General features: G+C 39.2%; 1 protein-coding gene across 1 annotated transcript in view; it reads right to left on the bottom strand.

The window, feature by feature from the left end:
* Plcb1 (phospholipase C, beta 1 (phosphoinositide-specific)) overlaps window positions 1–25,909 on the bottom strand; it is a gene marked incomplete at its 5' end in the record, with an annotated part of 704,492 nt that overhangs the window by 131,954 nt on the left and 546,629 nt on the right. Inside the window, 11 exon segments of the mRNA XM_005380862.2 lie at window positions 1,984–2,093; window positions 3,099–3,203; window positions 5,368–5,467; window positions 5,906–6,070; window positions 8,703–8,857; window positions 12,178–12,302; window positions 13,762–13,846; window positions 16,228–16,324; window positions 18,528–18,595; window positions 23,043–23,220; window positions 24,524–24,608. Coding sequence (XP_005380919.1) covers window positions 1,984–2,093; window positions 3,099–3,203; window positions 5,368–5,467; window positions 5,906–6,070; window positions 8,703–8,857; window positions 12,178–12,302; window positions 13,762–13,846; window positions 16,228–16,324; window positions 18,528–18,595; window positions 23,043–23,220; window positions 24,524–24,608 — 1,273 coding nt within the window.

Genomic DNA, 25,909 nt, shown 5'->3' with positions numbered 1-25,909 from the left:
AAAAAAAAAAAAAAAAAAAAAAAAAAAAAAAAATTCAGAAAGAGCACTCATTCATGTATTTCATGACCAGACAGCTGGCATCACTTTTAGCAGTGTGGAACTGGACATAGAGATTCTTGAGTATGCGATTTATTGAGAAAATGCTCTCAGGAGGAGACCCACGTCAGGAAGGGAGGCAAACAGGGAAGAAGATCCTCTGAAATGCACCTCAGTGTCCGGCCTTCACTCATCCCACAGCAAACTGCAGCATGAAGCTGCCCAGCCAGGAGCCAAGCACCTGAGAGTTCCTCCTCTGGCTCTGCCTCATCGGGCCTGGAACTTCCCCTCTGCGGAATAACCTGTCAGACATCTGGTGTAGCTCAGCCCCTGCCAGGCAGCCCCGTAGTGAGGGCCCTCTGTAGTTAGCACCCAGGGCAGCAGCATGGGCTTAGCGCAGGGAGTGCACCTCCTCCTGCAGGCGCCATGCCTCAGGGGTTGCTTGGACCAATTTCCTGGCTAAATGCAAGGAGTGGACCTGAGTATTTTTGTTCTTTCATCCCTCCTCGTAGGCCCTAAACATAGGTGCTACATGCAGCAATAACCTTTGAAGTAAATGCATTTGTGCCTACTGTTAGGCGTGATACTCTGACTGCACAAAACTTCTGCATAAGTGCATTTATTCTATACTACAAAATATTATTTATATAAATTTCCATTCTAAATTTTACCATATAGGGTGCTGTACCTACTGGCCCTATGGTTTATAATGCCTGCTGTATAAATAAAAGCCTGGAAAATTTGACCCCTATGTTAAATTGCTTTCCATTTACTTCATTTCATTTTCTCTCATGTTTAATAAACTCAACACTTTGGATCAAGTATTTCTAGAATTCTATACAAGAACAAGGAAATAATTCCAGGTGGGCTCAGAAATGTGTTAACATGGGGCTCTTTCAAGATGTTGAAAAGATTGAAGCATTGCCCATATCAAGAAATTGAGGGTTGGGTCAATAAATCATAGTAGAGTTCTATGATAAAAGGCCCCAAGTTATTAAAACTCGCATCATAGAAAATCTTTAATACATGGAAAATATTTTCATCAAGTGAAAATAAAAGGTTGAAACAGACTGTGAATATTATCTCATCTTATGAAAATTAATCACTGTGCATAAAGTGACTAGCAAGGTATACATCTCCCATAGTAACAGCAGTATCTCTCAGTGACTTGAGTGTTTGAAATATGGAAGATGATTTCACAGTTATCTTTTCTCAGTTTCAGTTTTCACATTTCTTATAAGAAGAAGCCTGGGTTACTTTTAGAATAAATAGAAGGTGATTTAATAAACATCACTCACTTTAATGGGTTTGTTCTTAGGCATAGTTATCCAAACAATTTTAAAGGTTTTTTTCAATACATGCCATTTAAAATAATATGCAAATTACTCTGGGACCCTTTGAATATGAATAGTAAACATTTTAGGGCCCATATAATTGTGTTAGGTACTTGATGTAAGGAATCACAAATGGGTTATGAGAATCTTTTGCTTTAAATAAAAAAACAAAGGAAAATACTAAGTGACTTGATGACTGGTTTTTTTTTTTTTTTTTTGGTTTTTCTCCGGTACCGGGAACCGAACTCACGACCTTGCGCTTGCCAGGCAGGCGCTTTTGCCGCTGAGCTAAATCCCCAGCCCCCGATGATGACTGTTTTTTTTCAGCGCCAGGATCTCTTTTAATCAGAGTGAAATCATCTAGAAACACTCAAAGGAGCAGATGTGCACTGCTAAACGTGACCACAAGATATGGTGCCTCAGAATACGAAAAGAAATAGAAATAGGAAAAATGGGGTCAACCAGTTAGACATTTGGTGACGTGACACTGATCTCCACGAGTGTTGCCCCATTGGGCTAGTTCTTCTTCTGTAGTATGTTGCTTGTGATAAGTCAGCAAATAGCTATGGAAGTCAAGCATAATGCCATGCATCAGATTGGAACACCCTCCTACCTCTTTCTTTACTTCTTCTTCATCTTCCAGGGTCAAAGCAGCCAGCTGCTTAGCTCTCTGCTCCATCAGATTCACATACCGAATTGGGTTTGATAAAGCTTCAATCACATCTAAGTAAGGAAGAGACATTTTGAGCAAAGGTTCTGGAGGTACTGATTATCCATCATCCATTGAACCATCCATCTAACCATTCATTCATTCATTCGTCATCAGCCCACTCACTCATTCTTTCATTCACTTGGCATTCAATTCTCACTCTTCTTTCTACCCATATAACTATGCACGCATCTATGCAACATTCTGGAAACAGACGAGTCAGGACTTTGCTGAAATGTCAAGAACTCAGAAAGGAGGTTAGTTCTGAGCAGGAAACTGGACAGGGTAACTCAGGATGCTTCAAAACTCCAGATTCTATAGCTGCTTCTTGGAGTTCCCATCCACCCCAGCAATGACCGCTCCCCCTACCATCACCCCGCCTACTTTTCTTATTTGGCCCAAATAGTGTTCAATGAATAAAGATATTTTACATTAAAAAGCTTGCTTTTGTGGCTGTTGGAATAAGTGGAAGATTTGGCAATGTAGACTTCACTTGCATGGCAGTGGCTGAGTGAGTTGTGTTTGCTATCTTGGAGTGAGGCATGTGCTCCAACTCTGACAAGGTCCCCACCACCTCCTAGTGTCTTTTCCTAAGCCACTTGGTATTACAAGCATTTAAATTTAGAAATCCTTGTAGATCCCAGCACAACTTAATTCCTCCTAGTTTATGACTTTATGTATGAAAAGGGTCAGAGTTCCAACACCAGTTGAAGACAAATCTCTGCGTAGGTATAGAGAGGCAGCAGTAGTAGCAGGTAGCACTGGAGAGGAAGTGCTAAGTCTATGGGAATGAGTACCAGGATTAAATATCCTCAAAGCAGAGGTATTAGGACTTACATTTAAATAAATTAAAAAGTACGCACAAAGGCATAAGGAATTTATCTTTAAACATACAAAATTAAAGGTGATTTTAATGCTACTATCTCTCTTCCCTTTGTTTGGTCCCGTTTTCCTTCCATTGAGCTACAAATACACAGATGAACCCAGATAGAAATGCCCTTTTGAGTTAGGATGTTTACCTGCATATGTATCTGGCACATAGTCTTTCACTTCTATGTAGACAAAGACAGCTGGCAGCATCAGCGGCTGGTTCCTCTCATTCCTCAGACAGATGTAGTGGTAGCCTGGGGGTGATAACAGTATCGTATACCACATATTCTCTTCACAAAGTTAGGTGTAACTAGGAGCATCTTGTGCGATGCAAGTGTTTATTTCAAGTGCTCTCAGATAACAAGTGGGTCACCTTTTCCTCATTTTAACACCTGGCTTTGAGTGATAAGGTAGTATTTTCTTAATCTTAATCAGGCAGGAAAACATTGTTGATTCTAATGTTTTCTTTTTTGAGAACTTGTTCGGAGGTTCCAGCAGGGGAGCTCAGCTACTTGTATACCTTTGACTGAGGAACAGTCCTCCTCTATGGGGGTGGTTGTCCTCTTGGACTGAATGCACAGCCTCTGGAGGGATGCACATGGAGCACTGAGCGGGGAAGGGGACATGTGCCTAGCCAGCCAGATCAGCCCAATCAACCCTGGCGATCAATGGAGTGACAGATGTTGCAAGCAGATCGCTCTCACATCCTAATGTTTTCTTTCTAACCATTTTTTTCCCCACAAAAAAGCAACTCAACACCGTGTTCCACAGCTTTCATGATGGTTCCAAATTTCCCCCATAGTAGAATTATACATGATGTGATCTCTTGACTTGGGGCTTGGTACAGGCTCTGCTAAAGCCAGTGAGATGCTAGTGCCGTGGCACAGGCAGTTAGTGTTGCCTTCTGTATTCCAGTGGTCATCCAAGAGAAGTCCACAATGTGGGTCCACTGGCCCTTCTGCTATACCCCAGAATGAGCACACATGGGACAGACCCGAACCTCACTAACAGTTGATGCACAGCTGTGCTGCAGAGCCCAGGTGAGGCACTCCAGACCTTGTGCTATGGTTGGGATGCAGTCTGTCTCCTTCCTCAGTGTGGTAGCATGAAAAGTGGTGGGTCCTTTAAAAGGTGGAGCCAAGAGAAAGCCCTTAGGGCATTGGTTTGAGCCCTCAGAAGGGACTGAGGAAGTTCTCCTGGATGCTGGGTGAGCTCTTGATGGAGAACTATATTAAAAGAGCAAGGCTGGGCCCATTGGGCTTGCTGGCTTCCTGTCTGGCAAGGTGATTTTTGATTGGCACACACATATTCCTGCTGTGATGTCACTCACAGTTAGGTCCTCACCACAGGCAAAAGTGACTGGTCATCAACCTGGACTTTCAGCCTCCAAAACTATGAACTCAATAAATAAAGCTCTTTTTTTAAAATAAAGTAGCTTGCCTAGGTGTACTTGTTGTAGTATTGAAAAATAGATTAATCCACATTGCTAGGCCTCAGACTGTACCAGAAACATAACTACCTGTAATGTTATTTTTGAGCTAGTTTGTTACATAAAATTATTGTGACAAGAGTTGATTAAAACACAACAGTATGTCACAAAAACATTAAACCACCAGCTTTAAGTAAATAATCTGATCCAACAATTATCTTGCATGCCTATATCTGGTTATATGTGAAACCATTTTGAAGGTGACATCATGTAATTTAACAACCATTGTTAATATCTTATCACCACGTTTTGAAATTCTGTATCATTTTTATTGCTCTCTATGCTGTTTTGTTTGTGTATTTGTTTTTGGTTATTTTTTTTTTTTAAATGAAAAACAGTTTATATGTATATATAAGGAGAGCTGGAATAGGTGTTCTGCTGATGTCTGTGGTTTATTGAAAGGGACAGTCAATGCTTAAAATTTTTTTTTTCTTGACCAATTTTGCACACTTGAATTTGATAATTAGAATGACTGGTCTGAAAACAATATGCAGTACAAGAACCATTGTTGAACTCCTACCATCTTGTATGGTGAAGCTCTGCATCATTTCCAATGTTTTATTTATTTATTTTTTAACTTGTTACTATCTTTGATTGTTTGATCAAGTTCACATTCTTATGTCTAGTGGACTGAGCAACTTCATTTAAGATAACAGTATGTAATACAGCAACTGTTATAAATTCCATCATTTTGTTTTGAGATCATGTATCATTTCTGCTTTTTTTGTGTTGTTTTGATTTTGTCTTCATTATTGTTTTGTCCGTTTTTTGGTTTTTAAAATAAAAAAACTAAATAACCTGATAGTCCTTGCTACACAGCAAGATTACAAAGCAGCACACTGTGGCCTATGCATTCTTTAATAATCATAGAAGACAATGACAATTTTCTCTGCAATTTGATGGGGAGTTTCTTTCCACACCATCCATACCTGGTCTAATGGCTTGGACTGGCAAGATCCGGTGCCCAATGAATTTACCTCCTTCTTCATACACTGCTATCCTCAAACAGGCCAGAGAAGGAAGAACCACCTAGGGGGACATTGAAGACACACCTGGTCACAAGAGCAAGATATTCCAAGAAAGAATCAAAAGTGGATTATATCATTAGTCCTGTTCTTTCAAAGCCCAGAAGAAATTTTTAGTTAGCTAATTTAGACTAAAGTTGACCTGTTTGCTCTTTGAGTTAATTTTCAGAAGAAAAAGACATGAAATAGGGCTTTGTCTATGCTTTACTGCCTTGCTCTGGGGAGGGATTTGTACAAAACGTAGAACACTTTCAGTACGTGAGTGAGAACGCTCTGTGTTTAAACACAGTACTTCTCATTACTTATTTAGTTGTATGTTTTCAAGATACAACTGCTTGTCACTTATATAATTAACCAAGAAGCACTTACTTATTTTCTCTTCCTCAGTGTAAAACACCCGGAAAACACAGTCACATTTTTACATCAAGATCATGAGACCCACCTTTTTGAACACAATAGGCTCCTCTTCCCAGATAGGATTTACAGCATTTCCTTGGGATGTCTTGGTCTTAAATGCCTTCCTCCTTGTGTCCACAGGCAAACCAAACATATCCACTTCCACATAGGTTCCAACTTTCTTATCAGAAAGAAACTGACCTGAAATAATCTAGAAAACAATAACAAGGAAGTCTTGGTAAATGAGTAACATAGACTTAGGCTAAAGAGGTACAAATGCTGCTGGTAAGTGTCAGAAGCAAAGCAAAAAGGGAAGTAAGAGTATAAATATGATCTATTCTTCACCTAAGGAGTTAATAGAGAAATAGTAAAAAGTTAGTAACCAATTAGTAAAACAGAAGTATAGGAGGAATAAATAAACCCACTGAAACCATTATGATAATCTCTAACCTCACCCAGGTAGCCATCTATAAAACTGGGTCATTTTATCTACTTATGGAATTAATCAATATTATAGAGTTGACAGAATTTAAGGCTACATGTCTTAATGTTAATTTAAGGTAAAGTCTTCCACATATGTCTCTGTTTGCTAACCCAATTGTCAGTTTATTTGCAATTCCGAGGGGTCTGCCACTGGTGATAAGGCTCATGGAGATAAATGATGTGTCTCTCTGCTTAATACCAGAAAGACAAGCATGTGGAAGCAGGAGCTGGTGGCCCAAACCCAGTGAACCTGGATTATGTGGTTGCCGCACAGTTACCTGGTGGTCAAGAGCTTTCTGAGCTCAAGTCCATGAAAGGAGACAGAATTTCTGAGATTATGGCTGGGCTGAGAGTCAGACATGCTGGTGGAATTAGCACAGCCATCGAAGACTGTATGAAGTGAAAGTTTCCTATGTACTGAGAAGCCAAAAAATTATGAACAAGTTAGACTCATATAGAAGACTCTTTAAACCTGTCTTGGGAAAATTCATTTCCCCCCAGATGTTCTTCAGGGCTTGAGCACATGAGACCTGCTAGCAAAAAATCTCTTTGTTTAACTAAAGGTTCTACATGAAAATCTGTTCAGTACTTTGAACATGTTTGAAACTTGCTGAAAGAGGAATCCAGATGCACCAGCATTTGGATGATTATGACACTAAATCCTAATGTCCCCATCAGGAAAATAGGATGGAGGACCACAGTGTGAATTCCTAAGTCCATTCTGGAACTACAATGTCTATGCCTTAAAATCATAACAAAAACACAACTGACAGATTTGAGCCGCATCCTGGATGATCAAGTAGTAATGACCAAGGCAGGAAGAACCCACTGCCAAGTGTCTGATCCATTTGTGGGCAGGTCTAGAACAAATCCTATGTTCTGGGAAGAAGCAGGAAGTTACACTTTCTGGGCCTCAACAAAATTTCCCCTCCACCTAGACTTACTTTCCTATCTCTGTGATTGTCTTATAATTGCGTGCACTGATACAGATTTCTCTAAGTAAAATAAACAAGAAAACATGTACAAAATTAGATGAATCTGTAAACAAGGCAAATGTGTTACTAGTTTGATTCAGCTAGAACAATGGGCAAGGATTCTAAAAGTAGCAGGGCATCACTACTGGATACTTAGGAGTTTATCTCAATCATTCTTGACAGGAATTAAACATCCTTTACTGAAAGTATTTTCCTAAAATAAATATCATTGTGAAACTCTAATTCTACCAGTTTTACTTCTTATATATATGGTTTGAAATAACTTCAAAGGATATCATTGTTAAGATACTCCATTAAAATTTTATTTTTTAATCCTTGCCATAAAGTAACATAGTTTTTGGACAAAAAGAGTCTTGATTATTTAGCACAGATAGAAATTAGTAAAACTTTAACAGGGCCCCAGTTTTTTAAATGCCTCAGTTAAAGGCACATTGCATTTACATGGAATAAAAAAATTTCTTTCTTCTACAGTTAATTCAGTTAAATACGAGATAAATGACACTTTTAAAAAGTAAATGAAATTTTAGCCACAACAACCGAAAAGGCTTACAGAATACGTGCAAAAAGCTTTTTATAAAAATGAATTTCCCTTTCATAGGATTAAAACTATTTCCGATAGCTAAAAAAAAATCTGCTGTAACATCTATTTCAAAGACTGAGGAAAATCATTTGGAATTAAATTTTAGAATCAGATACATATTTAATAAAGCAACTCTTTTAGATTATTAATATGACTTTTGAAATCCCTGAACACTCTGTTAGATATTTAAAAAAACATGCTATGGTTAGATATTAAAAAACCATGCTATGGTAACTTGAAAGCTTTTCTTCAATATTTAATAACTTATCGAGTGAGGTTTTTTTCCTCTAATTTTACTTAGAACGCGTGGAAACCAGTGAGGTGTGGGGGTTGGGGCAAGTCAGATCTTTCCAAAATGGTCACCAATTTTGATGTGAAATTCATGGTGGGATGTTTACAACAAAATGGAAGACTGACTGGGGGGTCATCTCACCAATTCATTTGATTTGTTATGTTAGGTTTTTTTTGGTTTTGTTTTGTTTGTTTTGGGTATACGGAGATCGAACTCAGGACCTTGTGCTTGCCAGGCAGGCGCTTGTGCCTCTGAGCTATATCCGTAGCCCTCATTTGATTTCTTTAGCATAGGATTATGATCCTATTGAGAACAAGGCTCAACCTTTTATTTCACCCATGTGACCTGTGAAAGTTCTGATGCAGAAAAATATAGGAAGAAAGTAGTGCCTTTGCTAGTTATTAAAGTTTTAATAACTGAACCACTTCTTTATGTAAAACAAATCATAGTCAAATGATTTTTAAGGACAAATTTGGGACAGGGGTGTACATACCTTGACAGATAACGTATTGGCCACTATCCCATCTACAATGCCTTCAGTAAATGGATCAAAATGCTTGTCGGGCCGCCTCATGAATTCCGGCTTCAATCTATAGCCGCTCTTGCCATTGTATTCGTAAATCCCCATGTTTATTTGCATAGCCAAGTCTAAATATCGGAAAACACAAAGCTCATCATGAATTCATTAGTACTTGGAATAAGAAAGCAAGACTACTTCAGTCCACTTTTGTGACTGTTCTTTAAAAAAGAAAATCGTTTTGGCTACGTTGCAGGAAATAGTTTTTTCCTACACTGTAAAGATCTAGGAAGCAGAGGTAAGCAAAAAGAATTCAGTTACAATTCCCAGATCCAAAGATAACCCTGACAGTGTTGATTTATAATCTTTTTTACTTCAAATATATTTTTGCATACAGTATGTCCATTTCATTAAATATTTCTCTACCTTAATTTTAAAAGCTATGTACAATTCCTTTAAATAATTATATTTGAATAAATGTATTTAACATTATCCAGTAGGTCCCTCATTGGACAACTTCTGCTTCTTCTATGTTTCACCTTGTATATAATATTTTAAGAAACAACATTGTGATGAAATCTTTGAAGATTTCTTCAGTGGTTTTTTTTTTATGAGGAGAATTTCTGGATCAAAAGATGTGCATTTCAGAAAAGTTTTTTGGTAAGTCTTGCTATAATGTCCTACAGGAAGTTTCAACCAATTTACATTCCCCTAGACCAATTTTTTGAGGACTGACTTCTATATACCTCATGAAGCCAGGATACTATAATTACTCATTTTATAATTTATAATCTTAAAATTTGCATTGTTGTGATTACTTACAATGAATATTGAATTATACATTGGTTCTTTTCCAATGGACAAAGGTTCCTGTGTGGAGCTTTCCTAATATCCAGTCTATCAAATGAATAATCACAAGCACTGTGATTGCCAAGTTTAAAAATGACAAGGTTTAGAGGCTGGGGGTGCAGCTCAGAGGCATAGCACTTGCCTAGCACATAGGAGGCCCCGGGTTCTAGCCTTAGCACCGCAAACTCTGCCCTGCCAAAAATGACCAAAAGCCAACAACAGTTTAAGCTCATAGGGAATCTGGGAAGCATCAGCTGTTCTACATTACCTGTGGCATGACTCTTTTCTGTTAATATCACAATAAATAAGTGATGATACCATTACCTCAAAGTCCCACTTAAATCAATTTGAGAGCAGCGAAAATACTGGAAAATGCGTCCCATTTTATTAAATGATCAGAACTGTGATGCCAAAATTTTAAAAAGAAAATAATTGATCTATTATGCTTCAAGAAATTCATTCTCAAAACCTAAGAAATTGCATCAGTAAGTCATACATTCTGAACAATAAAATATGAGAATGAAATGGAGTTTACCTTAGGAACAAAAGAATAATTGCACATTGGAAGATGGATGAAAATAATTGAACACATTGATGCACAAAAGGTGAGACAGACATAATCATCCTAAAGATGCCCAAGGGCTGTTTAATAATATTCAATAAAAACCACTTAAATGCTGTTAGTTGACTAGGATAAGTGTATGTAGTTTTTTAGGATGTTAAATAGAAGTATTTCACAATCATAACCCACATCCTATCTCATGGTGTTACAACATTAAAATTCCTATTAATACCAGAAGACAAACATGTGCACTCTCACCACTAAAATTTAGATAGAATTAAATTCCTGTGTTTGTGTATCTGAAAAGTCCTTAAAATCTGCAGGCAACATAGACTACTAGAAGAGCTTAAGAAGAGGATCATTTATAAAACATATTTATCTGTAAAATAAATACACAAATACCAATATCCAGGAACAGTCTACAAAAAATATAATAGAAGGGGAGGAGGGAGAGACAGAGAGAGAGAGAGCGAGCGAGAGCGAGAGACATTGTGCTGAGAGTATTAATATAAGAATATTAAAACACAAAAACTTTCTTCTGATGGAAGACAATCTTAAAAAATTAGAATTTTAAAATGAATTTATCAGTTTGATGCAATTTTAATCAAAATTTTGTCTTTAATGGTGAGGGAAACACTTTTCCATTCAACTAAATTTATTTGAAATAGAATTCATTGGTAATACGCAAAAGAAGAACTGAAAATTAATAGCAATGAAGGCGAGTGGCCCTTCTGGGTAGTAAGTAAGGCAAAATAAAACAATGAGTTATTACACCAGAAAGCAGAGTAACATTAATAAAAAGGATATAAAATGACAAAATAAGTCTAAATTCACAAAAAAATCACATCTATTGCATAGCAATTCCAGCTCAATGGGATTTTTTTTTTTTTTTTTTTTTTTGTTAAAGAAGGATTGCAGTCACTCAAACTATATACCAAGATGAAAATGGATAAATGAAGAGGAAAGTTACAAACAAAAATAAATCATGACAGAAATAGGAGTAAATACAGACCTGATGGTTGGGTGAGGAAGCCAGCCATCATCATAAAATAAAAACTGTTCAACTCTCCCCATAAAACAAATTTTTCACAAAATAATCACTAGCATGCTCTTTGTATTAAAATTGTTATAAGTGAATAGGAAAATTGACAATAGTCCTTCTATTGAGAATGGGCAACTTATAAGAGCAGAAATATAAAACAAATTATTTAAAGTGTTTAACCTAAACAATAGTCAAAGTAATGTGTTACTAGGGGAAAAATCCCTAATATCTAATGATAGGAAATGGGTGTTCTGTAAATTATGAAACATGCTTAATATATAGCTTTTTCTGCTTGGCATTTAAATATGCACATATATTTTCTTATAACAAAGAAGTACATGAAAAAGTATAAATACAGATGAAGAAGATGGGCACATGAGCAAGCCCACAGTTAATAATATTGAATCACTGAGTGGTAACATTTCTGGAATTTTTTCTTTATAGTATTTTGGATTGTCCATTTACCCTAAAAGATTCTTATGCTACTTTAAAAAGATAGATATTGGGGAGCAGGAAGAACATGTTCAAATGGGAAAGAGAACACTGGAGGGAAGAAAGGGAAGGGAGGAATGGCAAAGGAAGGGGAAGAGAAGGAAAAAATGGAAATAAAACTTCTGTAAATAAGGAGGGAAAATGGGTTAAAGGGAGAGGAGGGGATCAGAGAAAAAACGAATCACGATTATCTCACATACGGGTACAAATACCCAACAACACATGTGATCACGATGTACATCTGAAATGTACAAATGAAATTATAAAAATAAAAAGGGTTCTCTTTTGCTCGAAAAATAATTCAAAAACTAGAAATACTGCCTTTTTACAACTCATTGAGGAAAATGTCACCATTTTGGCTTTGATTTTCCTTCTCTGAGATTTGCCTGCCTTATTTTTCCAACCAAGTCTGGCAGTTTTCTCCTGCAGTTATGTCAGAGTAGTTCTCACTGCTGGGAATGCAACCTGGAGACAGCCTGGGAAGGAGCTTGAGTTGTGACACTCACCCATTGTCTGGAAATTCAGCGCCACCATCTGACAGCCGGCGTTCCAGAAGAGCTGGGGCATGTAGTTGGATGAATCCACACGTGTTCCTTTGGGATAGATCCTGCTAAGCTGCATTTTGTTATATCTGGACCATCATGTTAAGTATTGAATGCCATTATAAAAATAATCCATTGATAATACTAACTGGGAGGTGACATTCACTCTTCTCCATTGGGGAAATTACATACATGTTAAAGATCACCTTGGGTTAACGGGTGAAATACCCAAACAAGCCTTTTGAATAAACCAAACAAATATGCTGGCATAATATAAGCACAGCATCACCTTTGCAGAACCTTTGGATGGAAATGGACGAGGTAGCAAAGGGGGTGGCATCAAGGTCAGTGTGATTTTGTGGGCAGTGTGGAGGACCATCTAATACCAAGGACAGCAGGAAGAGGGGATGTGTTCATTCATGGGAGAGAATGATGATCCCATCTGGCCAAAGCAGAGAATGTGGACAGCTATTTTTGAAATCCTCTCAGTTCATTTCTCTGAGAATGCTATTTGCCAAGACAACGGCACACTTTATGAAGGATAATGAGGTAAATGTAGCACAGAAGCTCTGACCTTGCCTCCCATGTTGGTTCAGTTTCCACCCTAAGAACTCTGTAGATATTGGACAATGATATTGATCACCTGTATAATGCTATCAACTAATTCCTATTACCAAGTTAGGTCGAAGTTAGCTAAGGACTTGAGCCAGGAGAAACACAGTTGTGTTTTGATTCTGAGGCTGTGCATGTGTGATTTGGGTGAGTTGTTTCACCTGTCTGTGCTGCAGTCTCCTGGTCTGTAAGGTAGACATAGCATTGCCTATGTCACGGGCCTACTGTGAGAATTAAACGAGATAAAACACATAACAAAAGACATATCACAAAGTCAATGACGAACACTACTGCTAATGGTTTTCACCACTTGACTCTATTTATGGGTTCCAGACTGTTTCCTCTCCTCTCCTCGAGGAGTGTTAAGGGTGACTTTTACTGTAGGAATCGCTTCATGAAACTGAGATTGCTTGGAGAGTTAGCATTCATTTTATGAAAGAATTAAAGGTTTACTGCATCTTATTTTGTTCATGAATAATAGTACAGAGTTGTGTGAAAAATACTTTTATTTACATTATATTATCATCACCTCAATTATTTTTAATTAGAGATATACTGCATGTAAGAATGTGAGATGCTAAACCAGGTATATTACATTGCACGCATGCTACATGTATATGAAGTACACATACTCCTGTTACATACACTGTACATAATTGAGGCAGCAAATCACGAAGCAAGTAGTATTATCTCTGTGTATAGATGAGGACAATTAGGACTAAGCAACTTGGCAAGGGCTGCAGAGCTTGCTGCAGTGAGGTGGCCCTGTCATCTGGCCTCCTGACCTCTAAGGCTAGGTGCCCTTTACATAGGTAAGGCTGCCCCTCTCAGCACAATTTTACCGTTCCCACCGTAGAGACTGATGCTATCCTATGTGCCTTGCTCACCCGACTTCAGCAGTGTTAGTTCAGCAGTTGCCCGTCAAATCAAGGATACTCTACAAATTCCACAGGAGACTTTGTAAGTTGTTCAAGTCCTTTGGTTTCCACAAAAGAAGACATTTCAAAACTTTTATTTCTTTCTGAGTTGAACAACAACAAAAAGGAAGGTGAGGAATAAAACAGTGTTATAGATTATAACATAAAAGAAGTAAGCAAATGTTCGGGGAAGTTGAGGGGAATTAATTCTCATGTAACTTTCATGTTAAATTTTTTTTTTCCACTGACATATTTACCTGTAACAAAAGGTGAGTCTTGCTGTTGTTTCTTCTGGTATTACAGCACGTGAGATACACTCATGGTCATATGATTTAGGGTAATGAATGAATTTTAGATGAGTATAATATGGCCATCAAAATGGTTTTGCCACAAGAATAGGGTATCTACGGGAGTATTTGATCTCAACTCAGCCATACTGAATTCTTGAGACAATTGTTAGAGATTAGCCAAAGCTAGGAGGGAAACATCTGTGCTAGCACTTTCTGTCTTATTCACACCCACCCTGTCCCATCAGAATTACGGTATTTCAAAGCAGAAGGATCCTTGGAAATTCTCCAGTCTAGGGCCCTCCTTTGTATATTAGATAACAAAGACGAGGCAAGCGAATGTGCCACAGATCTCAATATTATTGGTCACATGGGTGTTACCAAAACATTCTGAAAATGAAATCCAAACTTCCAACTAGAGTGAGAGGAGCAAAATGAAGTTATCTCAGGCTAGAAAGGCAGAGTCAAAGAATTTCTGCACTATCTTCCCACATCAAAATTGCTGGTTATGCACAAAGAAGTGTTGTTCAGAGTGGTGAGACAGCTCTTGAAGTTGCAAAATTGGTAACTCTTGACAATTTTTGCTCTATTTGCCTCCCCCTTCTAAAATTAAAACCTTATTCTTTTCCAAATTACTGCAGATTCCTCCTTCATCCATATGCCTACCTGTTCGAGTTTACTCTCAGGGAACCCCCGGTTTCTCTTATTTTAGTCTTTCATAAATTTATGTTCATAGGAATAATTCTTGCAAGCATGGCTACTCACTAAAGTTACATCAAAATGAAGAGGCCTTCATAAAATATGTTTGGTATTCTTTTTCTTAAGGACGTGATAATATGACATGAAACACAACAAGTGAAACATTCGTGTCTAAGTTTGGTTGAGCCTGTCATAACTGAGTTCTAGGAGTTTTTCACCAGGGAGTTGAGATCATCTTGCAGCCAATAGAAGTTACAGTAATAGAAAAGTAGCTACTTTAGGATGTTCCAAATTGAGTAACTCAGGGGCAGCAGACATCAGTGATTATGGCAAGAAATGTTGAAATTTTTATACGTAAGCTGTAGTGGAGGTTAAATTCCTTGTTGCAGATATCTAGACATCATTATACCACTAAGTTAGGAGTCTTTCAGTAAAATCATATAAATATAAACATGTTATAAAGGGGCTTCGGTTATTTTCCACATTTTTATTGTGCATATAAGTTACACGGACTAATGGCTTTCACTTTGTGCACATAACATGCTCTATTCCTTCCCTCCTTCTTATAATCCCCTTTGCCCCACCATCCCTCCTAGTTGCACAACTTGAAACTCCTGGTTTTTTTGCAGGGTTTCACTGGAGGCTTGGATTTTGACATAGCTACAAAGCCATCTGTACAAGAGGCTTCTGCAATTAAGCAGTACTTCAGTTTTAAGAGTGCATCCTTGTAAGCAGAAAGTAAGTCCCAAGAATGCTCTCTTTCTCTTAACCTGACAGCATCTTATACTTCATGTAAATATAAGGGGCATTTCTATGAAAAGACACTCTTCTCTATGTAGAAGAAGGATTTTATATATATATATATATATATATATATATATATATATATATATATAGAGAGAGAGAGAGAGAGAGAGAGAGAGAGAGAGAGATGTATGTATTCACTATTGATGCCTAAGTAGATGAAGGGAAGACTCGAAGGTAGTTACCTATTCTCCTGAATATACAAAATGTGGTGGACAAATGCAATCTGGGTGAACGGGTTCTATTTTGAGTTACCAAAGTGTCTCCTGCTTCCCTTCTGGGGACTGGAAAGATAGTTTATTTTAACTCAGTCTTTTATATAATTGATGGAACCATCATGTCACAGACCAAAATCAAATCTAAAACTCTCAATATGCTGCATGCTGGTCAAATATCTCTCAGATGACCATATATGGCCTATGCCCTCTTGAATACTTTGGGTGACCATTGTGGGATACTGCCTCATGGATATATATATATATATATATATATATATATATATATCATATATATATGATACTCTACCTATGCAGGTGTTCAAGACAGCATGGACAGAATAGTTCTTTTAAAACAGAATATTTCTTTTAAGACAGAATGGTTCTTTTAAGGGTGACACTCTTTGATCTAATTACCACGTCTTTTAAATATATTCACTTTAATACTGCACTAGAAATTTTTGTCCAGTGATAACTTACTTTTTGAAATTTCAAATGATTCAAACTTGACTGGCTGAATATAATTCACCAGATTAGACATCTCTTCGGTGGCCATAGCCTCACTCCCAGCAGTTCCCTGGAAGAAGAAATAAAGATTAAAAAGTGAGAAAAATTTCCAGAGTCAGCATAACATTATCAAGGGTTATTTTCCCAGGAAAATGGAGGTAAGATTCAAACCAGCAGAAAACCATCCTTCCTCTTCTGACAAGGATTATTGCCATGAGAAATTCATTACAGGAGAAAGAGAAAGTAATACTGGTTAAGGATCCCTCATTCAAAAGCCTTGAAACCCGAGCTTCACATTTCAGTGTTGGGACCCAATAATTCATTTTCATTTTTTTTCAGATTTTGGAATACTTGCATACATGTGACGAGCTATCTCAGGGATGGGACCCAAGTCTAAAGGTGAAATTCATCTATGTTTCATGTGCTTCTTATACACATGGGCTGAAGGCATTGGTATACAATACATAGTTTTGTGCAAGAAATAAAGCTCCAAGGCGGAGGAGTTTTTGATTTGGGAGCACTTTAGGTTTTGGATTTTCATCTTGGAGATCCTCATCTGACAAAGGTTCAAAGGGCCTGCAGTGAGGTCTGGTCTGGGGCCAGCAGTCCCAGCCCAAGGGCTGCAAGAGCTCGCCCCCTCCGCAGCCGGGGGATTCAGAACCCACCCTGTCACACTGCGAGGTGAAAGTGCGTTCAGGTTTGAGAAGCACTGACATTGCTGGGAGCACCGGTCGCACAGCTGAGGTCGAAGGGGAGTAAGTCGGATACTGCACAATAAGAAAGTTACTATGTAGGTGACAACTGGGCGAGCTTAAAATTGTTGATGATAAAAATTCAACTGCTTCTCCTCCTGAACCCCCTACCCCTTTCTGGGGTTCCCTTTGTGCCTGGAACCCAAGGAGCACAGCACGGTATGGGGTCAACTCTGTAGCTTCTAGAGCAGGTCAGATGATCTTGAATCCGAAGCCAATTAGAAGCTATGTGATCTTAAGCAAGTTACCTAACTGGTCAGTTCCTCAGTTCATAGATCTGTAAAATTAGGATAAAATCAGTGCTTAAAGTGTATAGAGTTTTTGTGATTATTTAATGGGTTAATTTATGTGAAGGGGCTCAAAACAGCATCTGAAGCATGGTAAAATCTCATCTTGCTGTGGCTGTTATTAGCTGTTGCACATTACTTTGACAGACTTTTTAACAATGAAGAAAGCTAATACTGCAGTATTGGCACAAGACAGGCTCTGTAGAATGATCTAATATTTTCTCCCCATTTTTAAAAGAAGAAAACCATGGAGACTTGGGTTTTTCCTTTACTGCTATTTTTGAAACTCTGGTAGCAATATTTAGGTTAAATGTCAACTGGGAAATGTTCATGCATTCACAAGTTCAACTGTTCAAATAGTAAGAGAGTTTAAATACAATGATTCGGTATCATCCACCAAAACTAATAGGAAGTTGAAATCGTTCTTTTGCAAATATAACTTAACAACATTGTGATTGTTTTCCTTCTGGCTGAAGATGCAGGTTTGAGAGTCACCCATGAAAAGCTTTTTGTTAGAAATTGGAGTTACTACAAACTATATTTTATGGACAGTCTCACTGCTCTTTGTTTTTTTTGTTTTGTAGTGCTGGTGTCTGAACCCGGGGCTGTGCATGTGCTATACACATGCCCTGCTGCTCAGCTACACTCCAGACACTAGCTTTCCTCTTAGAAGTTAGGTTGAAATTTACTAAGGGACCATAATAAAGTGCCCCACCACCACCCCAGGCTACACTAAAGGAAATATACGATGAAGAACATTAAGTAGGAACAGCTTATTATGACTTATGTTTACACCAGAAAGCTACCAGTACAGAGACAGAGATTTGCTAATGTGTTTGAAATCAGACCAGTGCAATCCTTTTGACTGGGACTTCTGCTAAAATAAAGTTCTCAAATTCTCATTGACCTGCCTCTGATGGACTTATTCTGTGCAATTAGTTTCTGACCCAATAATGTTACTTGGGAATGTCTTAGATTGTTTCAGTGGGTGTCTCTCGTGCCTGCCAAATTACAACAACGAGATTAGTGTCATTACTCCCTCTTAAATATTTCTCTAAATTCCATAATCTTCCCTGGACTGTGTGTGAGCCATTTGACTGCTTCAAAAACTAGTTAGCAGTTGCTCGCCATGCATTTACTCTTAAAGCCTCTAGATGGCAGAAAAGGACCGCGGGATGTGTCCTCTCATTAACCTGGCAAGCCCTTGTCCAGTTGCTGGGACCTGGATACCCACCTCATCCATTGAAGACTTTTTACAGTCGTCATCATCGTCATCGTCATCACTCTCCGTATCAGCCTCGCCTGTTAAATTTTAATCACAGTGTATGACATTAAAATGCGTACGCTCAAGGCACTTGTAACAAAACATTTAGCCAAAAATTGATCAGGGAGTTCCATGGTAACTGGATTTTGTTTTTTTGGTGTGTGTGTGTGTGTGTGTGTGTGTGTGTGTGTGTGTGTGTTTCAGAGATCTAAATTTTATGAGTTGTAGAGAACTATATTGACATTTTGAATATAGTTTTTTTCTAGAGTTGTGAAGAAGTATCATTTAAAATATCTCAGTTCTATACAAAATGTCCTTATCATTTTTTTCCTGTGGATGTTGTTAAAGCTTGTGACATCATACACAGTTTTTTTCTGTGGCATATGTATCCTATGATGCTAACACGGACCAAGTATCCCTTTTTCTTTCCTAGTCTCCTAAGTCCTGACGCCAGTGCAATTCTGGGTTGCTCCATAGCTTAGTGAACCTGTGTTGAGCTTTTCCAAGGGCTTGGAGGGCTTCCCAGAAATCAAAGAAGTGATGAACTAGGACAAGAACTCTGGAGCCATGGTAGCAAAAATGATTGCAAAAACTGGAAATCCATTTATACATGCACGATCAACAATGCATATATATTAGAAAGCAGAACAGTCTGTTTAAAAGGGCAAGATAGTAATCACAGTACTCGGGTGGCTGAGGCAGGAAGATTGCTGTGAGTTTGAGGCCAACCTGCGCTATAAAGTGAGCTCAAGGCCAGGCTGAACTGCATAGTGAAATCCTGTGCCAAAAAAGAAAAAAGAAGGCAAGATAAAGTGGGTGAACACTTTGAAATCATTATTCTTAAAAGTCTCACTCACTCAGACCTAATTCAGCTTCATATTAACCAATCATTGATTTACTATTTATTATCACTATCATTTATCACAGTCATTTCAATAGATTGTTTTCTCCCCCGAGGATTTAATGGACATTTTTCCACCCAAAATATTCACACTAGTATGAAGTATTACATTCTTCCATGCCTCTGTGCTTTAGTCCCACCCAAGCATGTAAAAATATTTGCAAGTCAAATGTAAAGAAGTTATGATTCTCAAAGTATTTAACTACGGTATTAGCATTATCAAGCCAGTAGATGGCAGTATTGGCTGGACAATGAGGCAAGCAACTTTGCCAAATACCGCCCCCCACATCCCGTCTTCTGTGGTTAAATGTCCCCATTCAGTCCATAGAAATGACAAGGTACCCGCATCACTGCCTTCCAAGAAGCTTATAAATACTTTCATTTGGCTGACGACATTCAATCAATGATGGCAGTGAGTAAGGCATTCATGAGATATCTTTAGAGGTAATAGATTTCTGGGACCAACAAGCGTTATTATTTATGACTTATTAAAGACCTCATAAACCACTTTATGAGGCCAATATTGCATCAATAGGGTGAGTCAATTTTATTTTGGATAGAAAATGTACTTCTTTTCATTGTCAACATGTACTTTCAAGAGGTTGCTCCTTAAGTACTTCTAATAATGAGAATTTTGCCTAAAGTTCTCATTCTTGCTGTTTTTTTTTTTCACCAAAGAGGGGATTCTTTTAATGAAATAACCTGAAAAAATGTTTGGCAGAGCCTTCCACAAAATGTTTCATTGGACACAGCGATATAGCAGTCCTTCTAAACACCTAGCCAGGTCATTTTTCTGTTTCTGTGGGAAAGAAAGAATTTGCCTTCCTTTACTTATAAGAGCAAAAACCTAGGTTTTTTTTTTTTGACAAGTTTTTAAACATGTTTATTTATTTGTAAAACTGATCCACAGTAATTGTATATATTTATAAGGTTCTCTCATAAGTCTTTGGAAGAGTCTGGAAGGAATCTTGTTGAACTATAAAAAGTAAATAAAATCTTGACCCTAAGTCTTTAACATGAGAGTGCTGGCTACGGGGCAGAATCCTAGAAAGGCAAATGGCCAATAGAGGCCATAGTAAGTAAATTAACTTTGAAATAAGATCCATGTCATGTTTTTCAAGTGACTTGAGTTTCTGATACTGCACAGTCTACAAACCAAGTGGTACCTTAGCAGTACCCTTTACCCAGGGGCCTACCTACATATTAACATGTCCAAAAATCTCCACTGAAATAAATAATGATTGCGCAACAGAGGACAGCCTAGCTTAGGAAATCTACCGAATTGCTAACAGATTGCTGCTCTTTCTCAGTATTAAGCAATAACGTCCATTGCCTGTAAAAGTTATTTGTATTATGCATCCACTTAACGAGAGAGGGAGAGAGAACTGGTAGTAGGAAAGGCAAACGGTAGAAAAAAAACAAGCACCCACATTCAGGGGAAGAAGGTTTGCTGGTAGCTTTAGGGGGACAGGAGCTTGTTGGAAGCTAGGTGGTTTCTAATGCTAACCATTTCAAAACTTCAAAAAGAACATTCTTACCGAGATCAAAAGTTATTTTTGAAGAATAAATCAGAATTGTGTAATAACATTGGAAATATACATTGAAGAGCTACAAAACAGAACCCTCTCAGAGAGTGATATAATGTTTGTAGGTAAGGATGTCGATCTAAACAGTAAAAGCAAATGGCAATTAGGATGCAAAAATAGAAGGCAAGACAAGCCCGAGTCTTGCTCCATTATTATTTTTCTGATTGCTTTAGAGTTTATATTTTTCACTTTTAAATTGTTTTTAGATCTTTTCATTGATATATGATAGGAATACAGAAAAAAATACTGTCCAGATCATACATAAGATGTATACAGTGCAGAGAACATTCATCAAATGAAAGTGTCTAAAAGTAACCAGTATCCACATTAAAAAACAAAATGTAACTCAGCTTTTAGAAAGCCCCCGGGGTCCCTTTTCCTTACTTCCTCTCCAAGGGCAAATTTTACCCTGGCTCCTAACAGCACAGATTAGCTTTGTCTGCTTTTGTACTTTGTATGAATGGACTCATAAAGTACACGTTTTTATGTTTGACTTATAGTATTCCTTCGTGTGAATATACCACCATTTATTCACTTGTTGAACATTTGTTTGGTTTCCAGTACTTGACTATTTTTAAAAGTGCTGTGTTTAGCAGTCCGTATACACATCTCTTGGTAAAGGTGAATACACGTTCCTAACCTACTGGGTGTTTCTCTAGAAGTGGAATTTCTGAAGCTTGGAGGGCTATGTTCAGCTTTTGTAGATACACTGAACACTTTTCCAAAGTGACTATTCCAGTGTTAAACTTCTGTCACAGTTTATCCTCTGGCCAGATCCCCAGGCTGTGCCTGCCAAGCAAATGTCCTACCTTCGAACTACGCCACTAGCCCCTGAGTCTTAACTTTTTTTCCTTCCTTCTTCTCTTTTTTCTTTTTCTTTTTGGAGTACTAGAGATTGAACAGAAGGCTTTTGCACTGAGTTATATCCCCAGTCCCTTTTTTTATTTTGACACAGGGTCTTTCTAAGTTGCCAAATTGCTCAGGCTAGACTCAAATTGGAGATCCTCCTGCCTCAGCCTCCCAGACGGCTAGGAGTACAGGCATCCACCACCATGCCAAGTTCAAAGTTAAACTTTATTGCAGACTTCCTGCTATCAAGCTGGGTGTTTCCTCTACTTAATCAGATCTTTTAATGCACCTTCAGATTATCAAGGTTCTGACTGGACTTGGAAAATGAATTGGACTGAATGACAAATAATCCTAGGGAAATGAGTGACCACTCTGTCTTCCTTTCCAATCTACCATAAAATATCTATTTCCATCTAAGTTTAAGAGGAAAAAGAAAGACAATAAGTATCACCTAATAACTTTGATAGATAGTTCAAGTAATTTTGCTATTTCATGACTTTTAAAAGGTTCTGTAAAACATAAAATACTAAGACACCCAGCAACCTTTAGCCAGGGATCAGCAAGTATGCCCCCACCTCCCCTGAACACCTTGTTCTCGGTCTTATTGTTAATTTTTCCCATTAAGGACCTTAAAATCACGTAGTCACCCTGAAGATTATTTGGCTAATGTAGAGCCAGAATAATGCCCTCCCACACATGGTCATGTCCTGTGAAAAATAAAGAAGACCGGAAGTTAGGGTCAATCGAAGACCTTGCGACCTGGGTGGCCTGGGCAATCTGACACTGAGACTCGAGTCTCTCTGAACAGAGGACATTTCCCGGAATGATCAGAAGGAGCTGCTGTGCTAGAGAACTGCGGGCCTGCTGGCTTTGAAGCTGGGGAGGGTGCCGTGAGCCAAGGGTGTAGGAGGCTCTAGAAGCTCAAAAAGCAAGGAAAAGAATTGTTCCTTGGCACTTCCAGAGAGGAACACAGTCTTACAGCTCCTGCATCCCAGTGAGTCTCTGAGTTTCTAGAACTCGAAGATACAACATCCGTGTACTTTTAAACTTGACGTTTGTAGCAGCAATAGAAAACCTAGGCCGTTTAAATCCGCGCCAAATAGTCCCTCTAAGGTAATTTCAGAGGCCCCAGGCCCCTCCCAGCCTCACCGGCTCCTGGGGACGAGGGCTCAAACACGCTGGAGGAGTCACTGTAAGTGTTGGACGCTTGTTCTGAGAGCTTCTTTTTGCCACTGCCTTCTGATGACTTGTGTGATTTCTTCTTGTTTTTCACCAAAATTTTATACATTAAATCCATAGGGCTTGGAAGAGGGACTCCAGATTCCAGCTAACAAGAGAAAAGCGCAGTCTATCAAAATCTGTGCCTTCCTTGAAAGTCCCTCCAGAAGCCCCAGCAAGCACTGGACACCCAGAGTGTCTAGATTATTCTTCACGAGGGACCTACACTATGCGTGTTCTGTGTCTGGAGGTGGGGGTGGCCGGTTCCAAGCTCTTTCTTTGTCACATCTACACCTAGTTTAACTCCTGTACATGTAGTTTTCAACAACAAAATCGTGAGGTGATCTACCTAAGTTCTGTGAGTTTCCTGATGGCCCACATAAATCCAACTGCCTTGATGTAGGACAGGTAAGGCCTTGGTTGGAATTTTCAAAGCAGGGAAGCCCAGGATCTGGTAGGAAGAATGGGTCCCATGAGTCAGGAGCTTCCAAACCAATTGGTGGAATCAACTGCTCAGATGTAGTTTAAAAAGAGGCTGGGGCCGGGGATATAGCTCAGTGGCACAGTGCCTGCCTGGCAAGCGCGAGGTCCTGAGTTTGATTCCCAGTACCAAAAAAAAACCACAAAAAAACAACAAAACCCAGCCAAATGTCCACCCAGGTAGTAGGTAATCTCGCTGCGCATCTCCTGGGCTTCACATTTCCTTCCAGCCCTGACATTCAAGCTACCACACTTGCAAGCCCTCTACTGTTTCATGTTTGCACATCTAATGGGAAAATCGATTTCCCAGGAGAAGGGCGTTAGATACTGTATCAGACAGCACTTGTGCCAGCCACAGGAGGGTTATTTTTAGGAAGTCTACTGAACTCCCATAGCTCATCCTCTGTTCTTCTCAAGGAGCCTGGGGACTGGTCTGAACTCACTTAAGGATGTGTACGGACTGGGCCAAAGGGTCTAAGAGTGGAGGGGCTATGTTAGGATACTTTTGTTGTTTTTTTTACCCCACACAAGGATATAATCACAGCCATAGAAGCCTGAGTTCAGCCTGAAAGGTGTATGTAAGAGAGGGAGAAAGGGGCTTGAAAATGCTTGTGCCACCTGCAGTGTGCTGCTAATCACTGATGAGGCTCCACTGGGAAGGAAGCAGGGTCCTGTCTTCTTAGACTGACTGTGTGCTGCCTCTGATTGCTGGGAATCCTGCACCTCTGACCGAGTTAAATGAGGCAGCAAGGCAGGGAAAAGGCAGGGAGGAGGACGGGAATAGGTTTGTGTCTACTGGGCACCTCTTGGTTAAAGAGCTCACGGTCAACTGCATTCATCGTACCAACCAATAGAACGGGAGGGAAATAAAAAGTCTCCCAGTCATAAATAATATGAGCCTTCCTCCTGGATCAGACATGAAAGCTGCTTACTGGATATTTTTCCAGTGGCTCCATGAGAAGGGCATCGCCGAAGATCAGCCGGCAGTACTCCGCCATCTTGGCTTGCTGCTTTGGGCTAAGGGAGAAAGAAAAGGAAAGAAAGCAAGAGCTCAGATGTGGTGACTTCGTGTTATCAACTGCAGAAGGAGGTAATTCCCTAAATCCCACCATTCACGACCCACTGTTATCATTCCAAGTTGCTATGCTGATGGAGGTGAGATTTCAGTAACACACAGGTGGACAGTGACAGCTGGTGCACACTGGGGACGTAGGCTGGGTGAAGCTATTTTTAACGCTGACCTGCATAGATACTGACAGAGAGGAAGAGGGAACAGCAGGTCATTTGCCTGTCATTGAATTCTTGAAATTCCCAGAATTAGAGACTTCCTTCCCCTTGTTCCGTTCCCTGGTTCTAAGTCAATTGCAAGACACTCACAGGGGGGAGGGGGGAATCTCCTGTGGAGAAGAGGAAAAAGCAGAGGGGACTTGCGTAGGGGTCCTACAAGAAAGGCAAAAGCAGCAGACACCTTGCAGACAAGTCTGGCACTCTTTTGTACATGTGGCAAAGGAGGTGTCCTGAGAGAGCTGCCAGCAGGAACCCAGACTGCTGGGAATAGGCTGGAGTCCCAGGGCTTGCTGAGCTGAACTCCAGGCTTTGAACGGTTCCGGATCTATAAAACCAGGATGATCACAGTGTTCCTGGAAAGGGGCAGAGGATGCTGAGAAGGTGAAATGAAGTCACAGATACAAATGCCTTTGAAACACTGCAGGAGCAGGCACTTGTCAGATGATCCCGCAGTTAGAGGGAGGAGTCTGTCACCTGGACTAGAAAACTTATGCCTCCAGCACTTGCGAATGTGCAATGGAGAGGAACATCCACGTGCTTTCAATACGCCTGCTTTCCTCAACATTTTCAAAAGCAATCAACATGTTTTCTCTTTCCATGGAATGTTACATAGCACTATAAGGTATCCAATTCTGTGGAGTCTTATATACTCTGAGTTTGAGAGTCAGGCTATCAAACTTGATCCCCCAAAGTCAAATCTCTTCCTACTGCTGCGATCATACTCAGGAGCAGAAGTGGGGCTGTGCCTGGAGTAAGGCGTGGTGATGAAAAGTCTGCTTCACCACAATTCAAAACAACTATAAAGCAGGATTCTTCCTTTCACTCCTTCTTCCCTCAGTGATAAGCCTGGACCATGGATCATTTTCCCCTCCGGAAGGGGACAAGTGGAAATTCAAATTACAATACGCCACAGTGCTATAGAGAACAGTTCTCATTATATCCCTTTTACTCTATTTTTTTTTTAAACAAAGCAGGTGTTTTAGGGGCCAGGAGAGTTCTTTGGGGTTAAAACATCATCCTCTACAGCTGGA

Source organism: Chinchilla lanigera, unplaced genomic scaffold, assembly GCF_000276665.1.
Source record: "Chinchilla lanigera isolate Chin_1 unplaced genomic scaffold, ChiLan1.0 scaffold00014, whole genome shotgun sequence".
Classification (NCBI taxonomy): Eukaryota; Metazoa; Chordata; class Mammalia; order Rodentia; family Chinchillidae; genus Chinchilla; species Chinchilla lanigera.
Note: the sequence above shows the minus strand (reverse complement) of the source record. Positions and strands in the feature narration are given on the sequence as shown.